The sequence below is a fragment of the Xenopus tropicalis genome, chromosome 1 (assembly GCF_000004195.4).
Source record: "Xenopus tropicalis strain Nigerian chromosome 1, UCB_Xtro_10.0, whole genome shotgun sequence".
Taxonomy (NCBI): Eukaryota; Metazoa; Chordata; class Amphibia; order Anura; family Pipidae; genus Xenopus; species Xenopus tropicalis.
The window spans coordinates 39633604-39646907 of NC_030677.2; the positions used below are offsets into that span (position 1 = coordinate 39633604).

At 40.4% G+C, this 13304-nt stretch overlaps 1 protein-coding gene across 1 annotated transcript; it reads right to left on the reverse strand.

Annotated features, from left to right (window-relative positions):
- Positions 1-2804: 2804 nt before the first annotated feature.
- scfd2 (sec1 family domain containing 2) lies at positions 2805-3736 on the reverse strand. Its single transcript, NM_203735.1, has one exon. A coding segment is annotated over exon 1 (899 nt). The 5' UTR covers positions 3704-3736.
- Positions 3737-13304: the final 9568 nt, after the last annotated feature.

Below are 13304 nucleotides of genomic sequence, written 5' to 3' on the forward strand. Positions count from 1 at the left end.
AAAAATGTGAGTTTAGTTTTCATACTTTGCACAAAGTACTTTGTTTGTAGATGAACCTTTGAGAAGTTCCAGGTATGAATCCATGTTTTCAGTAGCTGACAGGGCATGCTTTATTGGACTCCAGTGCTTTGCACTCAAGGAAGCAACTGCACCTCTCCAATGCATAAAGTGCTGCCTGCATATAGCAGAAATGCATTCATGAAGAGCAGGCTAGGGTGGTACATGGGTGTCCTGTTGGAGGCCCCTAGCTTGCATGTTATTTAGGCAGGCATTAAGCACAGGAATGGACTGCACTTGCAGCACTAATCATTGCTCCAGATTCAGATAAAAATGTAAGTTGGAGGTTGCACTGTTATTCCTTGACACAAGTGCTCTGCAACTGAACACTAAGGGGCACATTTACTAAGACACGAATCCGAACCGAATTGGAAAAATTCCGATTTGAAAACGAACATTTTGCGACTTTTTAGTATTTTTTGCGATTTTTTCGGCGCCTTTATGACTTTTCGGAAATTGTCGCGACTTTTTCGTTACCAATACGATTTGCGCGAAAAAACGCAAGTTTTTCGTAGCCATTCCGAAAGTTGAGCAAAATCTGGCGGTTTTTTTTTTGTAGCGTTAAAACTTGCGCGAAAAGTTGCGCCTTTTTCGTAGCGTTAAAACTTACAAGGCGCGACGTTTCGCGCAAGTTTTAACGCTACGAAAAAATCGCAACTTTTCGCGCAAGTTTTAACGCTACGAAAAAATCGCAACTTTTCGCGCAAGTTTTAACGCTACGAAAAAATCGCCAGATTTTGCGCAACTTACGGAATGGCTACGAAAAACTCGCGTTTTTTCGCGCAAATCGTATTGGTAAGTCGCGACAATTTTCCGAAAAAATCGCAACATACCGATCATTACGAAAAACGCAATCGGACACATTCGGCCCGTTCGTGGGTAAGTAAATGTGCCCCTAAGAAGCACACGTTTCTGCATACAAGAGAACTGGTACAAGAAGCTAACTTACTTTGTTTACATTACTTTCATGGGGCATTTAACACAGGCAGTGGCCAATGTTGCTTACAATGCATGTGGGGTTATTTTGTTTGCAGCAACAGTATTATTTTCTGTTAATTTTATATACCATTGCTTTTGGCATTCTCTTCTGCATGCTCTAATAGATACAGTGCCCTTGTATCAGATATCTACATGGGCAAGCTCTCCATTTATGTGCCCATTGGGACAAACACCCACCCGCCACTGCTCAACCACAGACACATCTACCATTACAAAATAATCAAATAATATTTTCTGGTTCACACATGAGTTTAAGTATTTATATCAATGCTTCTAGTCTAGTGCATTCTAGTAGCTATTTTTCCAAGGAATATTAATTTGGGTTATACTTATAAAATACATTGAAAATGACAATACATTCAGTCAGCCACTGACTACCGTGGTGCCATGATATATTTTTGTGGGTCTGATGCAGGTACCATAACTGTGGCAATACTTAGGTCTCAGTGCAAATACAGATGCTAAAATTACCAGCCCCCAGATAACATAACATAAACCGAAAAGTCCGATTGGGAGTCAATGCCTCAACTGGAAGAAATTGTGAACGCCAGAGAAAACTGGAAGTTTAATTATATCTGCTCCCTAAAAAGCATCATTTGCCCCTAGTAAAAATGAAGGTACTATTTATCAGAGTGAAACCAGAGCTCGTCACAGCTCATTGCCAACATATAACTATAACATCTTGTTAAAAGGCACTGTTCACCCCCTAGTGAAAGGTAAGACTCTATTAAAGAGTGAAACTAGAGCTTGCCACAGTCTGCCAAAGTGAAACTCCTAGGGATGCACCAAATGCACTATTTTGGGATTCGGCGGAACCCTGAATCCTTCGTGAAAGATTTGGCCAAATCCTGAAACAAAGTCTAATCCTGAAAAGTAACATAATTTTAAGGATTCGGTCCGGCCAGGACCATGGATTCAGCCAAATCCGAACCCTGCTAAAAAAAAGGACGAATCTTGGCAAATCCTGGATTCGGTGCATCCTTAGAAATTCCATTGGATGGTATTTTTAGGTACATAATATGCAAAGGTGAATAAAAGAGAAGAAGAATTTGATAGTGGGGAGCTCTAGTTTCAATTTTAAATAAATATGCCCCCATTTCTATTTCTAACACAGATGACACATACTGTAAATAATTCATAAAAACAGGAGATTTTAACCTATCAGTATTTTCTTAATCAATAAAAAACACTAGGCAGTCACATTTAGTTTACCAGGCAGTCTCGCTATAGATAAAAATGCAACAATAAGCAAAATGAAAGCTTGAGATGGTCGCCATACATGTTAAGGCACTGCCGGTTGGTCCAAACTCCTACCTAGCTGTATCATAGTCATGCAAAGCATTAGACAGACTAGCCTGACTGCCAGGTTTCTTACTAGGAAAGTTGTTTAGCACTCCTGCTTTGTTAGACCAGAGCATCACTTCTAAAGCACACCTACACCATCCAAGCAATGACTGAGCTAGGGCAACAGGCATCTTACTAGAAGCACAGATCCTAAGATATAGAGGGAAGCTTTGAGTTACATATATATTAAACCATAAACCTCCTCTTTTTGACCTATTACTTCCCCTTTAGCTTTGGGTGTTATACATCATCAACAGATAAAGAACAAAAGGTGGAAATGCCTGCTGTTAATACTCATAAGGTAATCTAATTTAGAATGATCTTAGTGATCAGCGAGAAATAACATGTCATTGGGTCTTACACAATAGAATTTATCACAATAAAAACTAATTTTACAATCAAGACATAGATATTTAATTTTATTTAGCAAATCTAATGAATCAAATAAAAACAAATTCTTTAGCGAGAAAACTTTAAGACCCAAAAAGAAAAGTCTGGAGATTGTTCCCATACCAGCCAAGTCCATAGTCCTGTCAATGAAGACCAGGGAGGCTTTGCTCTGGGCAGTTTTCCTGCGGTTCTTAGCCAGGGGGTAATTAGCCAGCTCTCCAGCAATAATCCGGCTGAGATGCCCCACTGAGTAGCACTCCTCCCGCACACCTATGCCTTCCAAGAACTGGTTGAGCCCTGACAGCAGGTTTCTTATGTGCAGCTGGAGCTCCTGGGGCATGGAGGGAAGATCCACATCTCCAAGTCCTGGGAACCTCTTTTTGTCTGCTCGGCCGAGGTTTAGTGTGTGCAGGTCTTGGGATGGCAGGAGAGGGAATAGGGAAGAGAAAGCTGGGGCTACTAACAGGTGGGGGGACAGAGGGGCCAGCATCAGGGGAGCCCACATCACCTCCGCTGTAAAGTTCATGTTTCCCATCCATTCGCACAGCTTGTCCTCCATCTGCTCACATAGGGTTCGGGCATCGGCAGCTTCAGACGGGCTCACAGCTGTCACCACTATGCAGTATTGGAAGGAGCTCTGGCTCACTACGTCCTTAATCACCTCCAAAGCCCGGCCACGCAGCGGGCAGCTCACCACGAACAAAGCTTTGGGCTGCTTGGAGCCGCCGGACTCGAAGCTGGAGAATTCCTTTACATTCAAAGCCCCCGCCGCAAGCAGTAGTTCTGCCCCCCCGCACCAGTGCAGCACCTCGGCGCAAGGCTGGTCGATGAACACCACAGCTCTGCGGGCTTTCGCCACCACCGGCTCCCATACCTTCCGGCAGAAAGCCGCCAACCCCGGAGCCGCGGCCATTGGAACGCACAAACAGAACCCTTCTTCTCACTGACAGCTACACGTTGAGCGGCAGTAGCTGATGACGTGTCACAACAGAGTCGCACTAACGCCGCGTCACTGATCAAACTAGTTACTTTCTACTTCGTGTCCTGTTATGTAGGGACCTCAAGTATACAGAGCGGCAAATCTGAGCGCACTCACATAAGAGTTAGGGTGTTTTTTTTAAACTTCGGCTCAATTATATATAATAAGTGATACTTATGGATCTAAAACATGATTTTATGAAAGTATCCACCCTGTTTTGGTTAGTGGCGTAACTGTACGGGGGAGCAGAGGCCAGAATTGGGTGGCAGCCTGGGAAACCATGGGCTTAGGCTTCAGAGGGGTTGGGATAAAGGGTTTAGTGTGGACGGAAAAAAAGGTTGTGACTCCTGTTCCTTCGAAAACAAGGCTCTCCGTAGTCACAAAACATAAAGAAATCAATGTTGTCAAAGGTCTATAAATATAGTTTATATTTTTATACAAGTGAAAACACCTTTAGATGGACGCATTTGCTGATTTGCCTGGCTGTGCTTATTAACGTGCATAGCAGTTCCAATTGGCTACCAGTAGATTTAATGGAATGCAATAAGCATTGTAGGGACCCAGCATTGCAGTGTTGGACTGGGGTGCAAGGGGCCCACTGGGGTTGCTGCCTAGGAGCCCCCTCCCTATTAGCAAGGTCCTATTACAATGCTAACCCACTCTTCTATACTTCATACACACTTGCCTTGATGATAAGGAGTAGCACCACCAGCCACATTTGCCAGCACATGGTGTGTGCCCCGGCTGGCGTGGACTGCGGGGCTCACCAGGTTTTTCCCCAGTGCCCAGCCAGATTCCGAGCATGCGCTTACAGCCATGCTGTCCTTTGTGGCCCACAAGGCCTGCTACCCCAGGGCAAGGCCATATGTATATATAGGCACCCAAGGGCCTGTGCCGAGGGCAATAGGGTTAGAGGGGGTGCCTATATAATCAATTTCAATATAATATAGAAATACTTCCCAGCTGCCAGATGTCACTGGCCAAATCCAACAGTGGAGCTGGTAAGGGGAGTGAGGGTTCTATTCCAGAGCGTGGGCACATATGATGTCACTTCTGCCAGAATCATATGCAGAGATGTGATGTCATGCGCACACATTAATGACATCACTTCCACAATTAGAGGCGCATTTAGGTGGCCTAGGGTTGCACCGAACCTAAATACAGTGCTGCCCCAGAGGCCCCGGCTGCCTGCCTGCTTGCTTACTGCCCTGTAGATATATTCCATACAGAAAAAAGGGTGCAGGAAGTTTGGAGAACGCGGGAGGAGGAAAGGTGGACAAGATTCCAGGACTCCTGTCCTAGAATAGCAACAATTGGCTGGGGGGGGGGGGGGAGTTGCTCTGTTGCTACAGAAACAACTTTCAGAGGTGGGGACACTTGCTGGGGTAAGTTCCATGGGACAGGGAATCTGAGTTCCAAGCCCTACTACACCAGTGGATGTTTCTCTGTCCACTGAAAAATGCTACTAAAGTAATCTTTCCTTTGACATCTTTTCCTATAGTCCTAAAGGTGCACACTGTAGACACAATGACAACCCAGATGCCTCTAAAAATTATATAAATCAATAAAGAATAAGGATAACAGCAATCACATCACCAGTGGTCTTGTATAAGTCTTTTATAAGCTTGACATTTCTACCCCCACCATGCCAAACATTTTTTATAGCCCCCCACAGTTTCTTGGTACCAAAAATGATAGGTAGGTAAGCAATGTGTATGATGCTATTTGCTGGCAATGGATTGTGCAAAACAAACTATACAAAGAAACAGCAAAAAATGAAACAAAAAAAGCAAAAGCATTTAGCGATCAGCCCACTCAATAACAATGTAGTAGAACATATAGAAAAATACCAAAAAGTCACCACTGCTGATAAGTGGCCAGACAATAATATAAGAACATTTATTCATAAATTGTTTATGAAGAAAAATATAACATCTGCAAGTAGTTCAATTTGTATTAAGCATCCAAAAGGCAAAGTTTCATTAAGTCCCTGTGGAGATACCAAATCCAAGTGTTATAGCCAACATGCTTCCAGTTTAAGCAAGACAAGGTCCCTGTGCCTCCTCTTGAGAGGGGAGGCAGGATGTCTATTGCCATGCAGTGAAATGCAGGCAAGCCACAACCCATTTGTTCCATTCTAGTAGAGGAGAGGCTGGAAGCCTATTTCCATTCAGAGGGTCATGGCCTGCCCACATACAGTGGAGGAAATAATTATTTGACCCCTCACTGATTTTGTAATTTTGTCCAATGACAAAGAAATGAAAAGTCTCAGAACAGTATCATTTCAATGGTAGGTTTATTTTAACAGTGGCAGATAGCACATCAAAAGGAAAATCGAAAAAATAACTTTAAATAAAAGATAGCAACTGATTTGCATTTCATTGAGTGAAATAAGTTTTTGAACCCTCTAACAAAAAAAGACTTAATACTTAGTGGAAAAACCCTTGTTTGCAAGCACAGAGGTCAAACGTTTCTTGTAATTGATGACCAAGTTTGCGCACATTTTAGGAGGAATGTTGGTCCACTCCTCTTTGCAGATCATCTCTAAATCCCTAAGGTTTCGAGGCTGTCTCTGTGCAACTCTGAGCTTGAGCTCCCTCCATAGGTTTTCTATTGGATTAAGGTCCGGAGACTGACCAGGCCACTCCATGACCTTAATGTGCTTCTTCTTGAGCCACTCCTTTGTTGCCTTTGCTGTATGTTTTGGGTCATTGTCATGCTGGAACACCCATCCACGACCCATTTTCAGTTTCCTGGCAGAGGGAAGGAGGTTGTCGTTCAGGATTTCACGATACATGGCTCCGTCCATTTTCCCGTTAATGCGAATAAGTTGTCCTGTGCCCTTAGCAGAAAAACACCCCCAAAGCAAAATGTTTCCACCCCCATGCTTGACGGTGGGGACGGTGTTTTGGGGGTCATAGGCAGCATTTTTCTTCCTCCAAACACAGCGAGTTGAGTTAATGCCAAAGAGCTCTATTTTGGTCTCATCAGACCACAGCACCTTCTCCCAGTCACTCACAGAATCATTCAGGTGTTCATTGGCAAACTTCAGACGGGCCTGCACATGTGCCTTCTTGAGCAGGGGGACCTTGCGAGCCCTGCAGGATTTTAATCCATTGCGGTGTAATGTGTTTCCAATGGTTTTCTTGGTGACTGTGGTCCCTGCTAATTTGAGGTCATTAACTAACTCCTCCCGTGTAGTTCTAGGATGCTTTTTTACCTTTCTCAGAATCATTGACACCCCACGAGGTGAGATCTTGCGTGGAGCCCCAGAGCGAGGTCGATTGATGGTCATTTTGTGCTCCTTCCATTTTCGAACAATCGCACCAACAGTTGTCACCTTCTCTCCCAGCTTCTTGCTAATGGTTTTGTAGCCCATTCCAGCCTTGTGCAGGTCTACAATTTTGTCTCTGACATCCTTGGACAGCTCTTTGGTCTTTCCCATGTTGGAGAGTTTGGAGTCTGCTTGATTGATTGATTCTGTGGACAGGTGTCTTTTATACAGGTGACTAGTTAAGACAGGTGTCCTTAATGAGGTTGACTAATTGAGTAGAAGTGTCTAACCACTCTGTGGGAGCCAGAACTCTTAATGGTTGGTAGGGGTTCAAAAACTTATTTCACTCAATGAAATGCAAATCAGTTGCTATCTTTTATTTAAAGTTATTTTTTCGATTTTCCTTTTGATGTGCTATCTGCCACTGTTAAAATAAACCTACCATTGAAATGATACTGTTCTGAGACTTTTCATTTCTTTGTCATTGGACAAAATTACAAAATCAGTGAGGGGTCAAATAATTATTTCCTCCACTGTATATATATATATATATATATATATATATATATATATATAAAGTCCACAGGTATAGTGGTGCACACTGGGAATCCTTTAAAAATTAGCTTTTATTGAAATATATAAAACTTAATACATGGAGAAATAGGTCAACGTTTCGGCCCCCATCTTGGGCCTTTGTCAAGACCTTAAACATGTAAAAACCATCAAAGCTATAAATAGATAAAAGCACAAACCCACACCCAATGGCACAAGTCATTCCAGTCATGTGTCAAAATTAAAAGAAACCCTGTACCAAGGAGAAAACAATATCAAACACCATAAGGAGAATTATAATGAGCATACCACTGGCCATAAACTCCCATTTATATTCTGGCCCATCACCTTACATTAAAGGCCCTAGAATCTAAACCCCACAGACATCTAGCGTTGATTTAAAAAGCAGGAAAAAGAGCAATATTCATTAAGGCCAAAAGGGGATAATGTATTTAAAGTTTTAATCCAGAATGTTTCCCTTTGTAGGAGCAAACGGGAGCGGTCAGCCCCCCTCCTGGGTAGGGGAACATGGTCGATTGCAATATATATATATATATGAACAAACTGATATAACATGATATCACAACTGCTATTTATTTGAAATGCAAAATATCTATAATGTGGCTGTATTCTGTATTCAAAGACAGAAGGAAGGTTTATTGCAAAAATCTTATGCCTTAATTCTAAAATTTTATAGCTTAATCTTTTTTTTCTCATGGAACTCAAATAAAGCCAGAGAAATGATGCAATGAAGTTTGTGATCTAAAAAATGTTTTTTAACTAATTATGCAGGTAATTTCCTATTATTACTTTTTAAACATGATAATGGAAAATGATGCATCAACACTCTGCTCTATTTTGTATGGAGAAGGTTAGATACAAAGATAATGGCCCAAGAAAAGTTATCATGTTCCTCTCTGTATCCATCTGTTGTTGGTCATGAATAAAGATGCGAGTCTTCAGAAACTGAGGAAAGGAAGAAGAAAATGTTAGTTTTGAGAAAAAACAAAACAATAGTTCCATGCACCCCTTATAGTACCATATCTAGACATGGATTCATGGCGAATTTTTGCATTACACCTTTGGCAGAATTTAGAGCGAAACAGGAGAAAAATCTTTTGGACACGCAAAATTATTTTGATGTGCATAATTTTTTTTTGTCATGCAACAAATTTTTGCATCCATTTCACAAAAAAATCCGCCAATGTTAAAATGCACAAGGATTTTGCTCATCACTAGAGCAGTCTAATGATTAGAAAATGTAAGAATTTTTTTTTTATAATAAGAATAATGTATTTAAAGTGGCATGAAAACACAGGGCATTGGGCCATATTAAGGTTCTTTTTTTAGGTATTTATATTTTTATTTATATAGTGCTACTTTATGTCGGCAGTGCCGTACAGCAGAACAATAACTTAATAGAACAAACACGGGGGTCAATACAATAAGTACAAATATATCTATAAAGTGCAGTTACAGACCCCCAAGTAGTTCAATATTGTATTAAGCATCCAAAAGGAAAAGTCCCTGTGGGGATATCATATATTTATGGTTATATCCATCATGCTTCCGGTTTAAGCAAGGCAAGGTCCCTGTGCCTCCTCTTCAGAGGGGAGGCGGGATGTCTGCTGCCATGCAGTGAAATGCAGGCAAGCCACAACCCATTTGTTCCACTCTAGTAGAGGAGAGGCTGGAAGCCTATTTCCATTCAGAGGGTCATGGCCTGCCCACATATCACTGTATGCAATGGACTTACAGCCCCCCTCTCCTCACACACATTTTATTCATGGTTTTCTTTACTGAAGAAAGACTTTCATCTAATCTTAAATTAAAGAGATGCTATCATCCAATCAAAATAGATGTATATTTACACTAGAATAAAATTAAATCAAACTAGTTACTCAAAATATTGTATAAAGTATACTTATGTGAATAAGGAAACGATCCAATTTTTCCCAAGCGTTGACCATCTACCAACCACCACCTCTTGTCTCTTGCTGTTTAATTCACTTGATTAGAACTCAACAAAAAAGACTTAATAAATATGATTTAACAAAAACACATTCTATTTATAGTGTTATTTACAGTTTGAACTTACAAAGGGATGCTATTGTCTAATAAAAAAATCAAAGAAAATATATCCAACCAGTTAATCGAATTATTGAGGAAACAATTTATTATATAAAATAATATATATATATATATTCTAGTTTAATATGATAAATTAAAATCAGTCAGTTCTCTGATGGCAATCATTTTTTGTTCCATTTTAACAGGAACTTCAGTGTCAAGCTCTCTGGGATGTCACAGTAAGGTGGTAAGCATAACGTTGACAACCACCTCTTCACTTTTTGTTTGCAAATGGAATTATTATTTTTTTTGTCGTGCAACAAATTTTTGCACCCATTTTGCAAAAAATTCTGCCAATGGCGATATGCGTAAGAATTTTGCTCATCATTAGAGCAGTCTAATGATCAGAAAATTTAAGAATTTTATTTTTATAATAAGAATAATGTATTCAAAGTGGCATGAAAACACAGGGCATTGGGCCGTATTGAGGTTCTTTTTTTAGGTATTTATATTTTTATTATATAGTGCTAATTTATGTCGGCAGCACCATACAGCAGAACAATAACTTAATAGAACAAACAGGGGGTCAATACAATAATAACTACAAATATATATATAAAGTGCAGTTACAAACTAAAAGCTACGTGTCAAAGAGACAAAAGGGGACTCCAGCCCTGTAGAGCTTACAGTTTAAATGCTTTTTATTTTAATGTGTTTGTTTCCTCTTATCTGAACACTCCCTGAAATATTAAAGAATTAAATGCTTTTTGTGCTATATACACTACCATAAGCTACTTAAAATGCAGTCATCTATGTTAAAAAAAGCATTGTCGGTTCTATATAATACAACAATTCTGTTCTGTAAAATATGCTTTACCTGGCATTGTAGTACAGGTATGGGATACCTTATCCGGAAACCCATTATCCAGAAAGTTCCAAATTATGGGAAGGCCATCTCCCATAGACTCCATTATAAGCAAATAATTCTAATTCTTAAAAATTATTCCCTTTTTCTCTGTAATAATGAAACAGTACCTTGTACTTGATTCCAACTACTGACCGCAAAAAGTCTGGCCACCCCTGCTCTAAAATGTACAAATTATCTTCTGAATGCTTCTTAACTGAAATATTTAAATGTGCATGCTAAAATCAGTATTTTAAAAAGTTACACAAAAATATATAAAATACATTGGGGCCGATTCACTAAAGGTCGATAAAGTCATTTCGCATGCGTTAATCCGCATATCACATGCGCAAAAAAAACGCATCATCGCAAAACTTTATTTCTAACGCATTGCGTTAATTAGTGAATACAAATAGTACTAACGCATGATTCACAAACACATATGAAGCGTTTAACGCGCTAAATATCACATTAGTCTGTGCGAATATTAATACCTACTTGGGGCAGGCGGTACATAAAGAAAATTGTGGTTCGTGAGCGTTTGGCAACACAACATGGACTGTGCAGTCGTATTTTTTCAAGTATGTGTTGGCCCTAGAGTGATGCATCCTCCAGTTTTCAGGGAAAATGGTAGTTTTCAGAACAGTAGTTTTCAGAAAGTAATGGTTCTGTGTGTAATATTGTGCGCTAATATGGCACGCGGCGAAATATATCGTACGCTGCAGAAAATAATGCACGCGGTGGGAAATAACGCAAGAAAATTGCTCATCACGAGTTACATAACGCAAAGAACATCACTTCTTAATTATGATATGTGTCCTTTTAGTGAATCACGCGTTAAGTCCGGAAACCCATTATCCAGAAAGTTCCAAATTACGGGAAAGCCATCTCCCATAGACTCCATTATAAGCAAATAATTCTAATTTTTAAAAATGATTCCCTTTTTCTCTTTAATAATAAAACAGTACCTGTACTTGATCCCAACTAAGATATAATTAAAACGTATTGGGGGCAGAACAATCCTATTGGGTTTATTCAATATTTAAATGATTTTTAAGGGTTAAGTTTAGGTAGGCAAACTATATATTGTTTTTTTCAGGAGAACCTGAGCTTTCCAAATCTGCCTGAGTTTTTGTGTATTTCCACTTCTGGAACAAGATTTAGAGCTTGAAATACAAAAAAAAAAGAAAAAATGCTATTTTTCATGATATAGGGATTTATACCAGAAACATATTTTATTTTATGGACAAAAATTCAACTGGATTTGGAAAGCCTCATGTCTCTCGAACGTGCCAATACCTAATATGTATAGTTTTATGGAGATTTCTGACTTCTATAGATCAAAAACTCCCAGCAGTAAATTATTAAAGGATTACAGCTGAATACGGCATACTTTAGATTCCAAGGCCAAAAATCCTGGAACATTAGGTTTACCCCAGGAAACCATATATTTTTGAAACGTACACATTCTGCCGAATCCGAAATGGGTAACTATGTCTTCCAACTCCTAAGTACCAAACGGCAATGCTTTATTGAATTTAGCAGTTTCTATAAAAAATTATGAAAATTCTAAAAAATCGCCTCAAATATTCCACTTTCAAGCATCATATCTCCCACATAACATTAGGTACATTAAGTATGAAAGCCAAGGGTCCACTGAACAGTTTGATGCCCATTGTGCATAGGATCACTAAAGTATCTGAAATTTAGAGACACCAAAAGGAAGTTAGTACATACCAATTACCCCGGAGATCTCTTTAGCTACTGAAAATTCAACACGTTTACTGTGCTATACTCTGCCTGCCCTATGCTGTCTGTGTGTGCCATACTCTGCCTGCCCTATGCTGCCTGTGTGTGCTATACTCTGCCTGCCCTATGCTGTCTGTGTGTGCCATACTCTGCCTGCCCTATGCTGCCTGTGTGTGCTATACTCTGCCTGCCCTATGCTGTCTGTGTGTGCCATACTCTGCCTGCCCTATGCTGCCTGTGTGTGCCATACTCTGCCTGCCCTACCCTGCCTGTGTGTGCTATACTCTGCCTGCCCTATGCTGCCTGTGTGTGCCATACTCTGCCTACCCTATGCTGCCTGTGGGAGGTGAACCTGGTAGGGGTTTGTTCTGGGACTTTGTTAGCAGTTGGAAATACCATTAAATGGTGTGTAATTATGTGCTAGGGGTTGCTGTGCTACCCCCCAGGGGAGGAGGCATATGGATTTAAGGGTGTGTCTTAATATGACATAATATAATTCTTTCACATATGAATGTTGGTTGCTTGGGACCAAGCATTTGGGTTTTTGCTGCGCTACCACCATTGTGATAACATGGGTGTGGTTTGAAGAGGGTGCAGTTTAAAAAAGGGGAGTGGTCAAGACTAGCTTCCATTAGCGGCCCTCAACTATGTCTGCTAGAGAAATTCTGGCCCTCGGCACCACAGAAGTTGGACAGCACTGTATTAGAGCATATAGAAATAGAAAGGGAAATTTGAGAACAAACTTCATGTTGGGTTGAAAAACATGACGTCACTGAATGGGCTCTGCCCACTTTCTCTAACCTTGGGCCACAGTTCTATAGTAAAAACCACTGTGCAAAGTTGGGGACCCTGGTTTTAATAGTGTCTGAATGGCAGCAACTTAAATTTCCCCACTGAAAGTCAACAAGTGACATCTGATTGGCGGTTGGTGGCTCCACCCCCTTTTTCTAACCTGGAATTGCAGTTACCCAGTGACTAACTCTGCA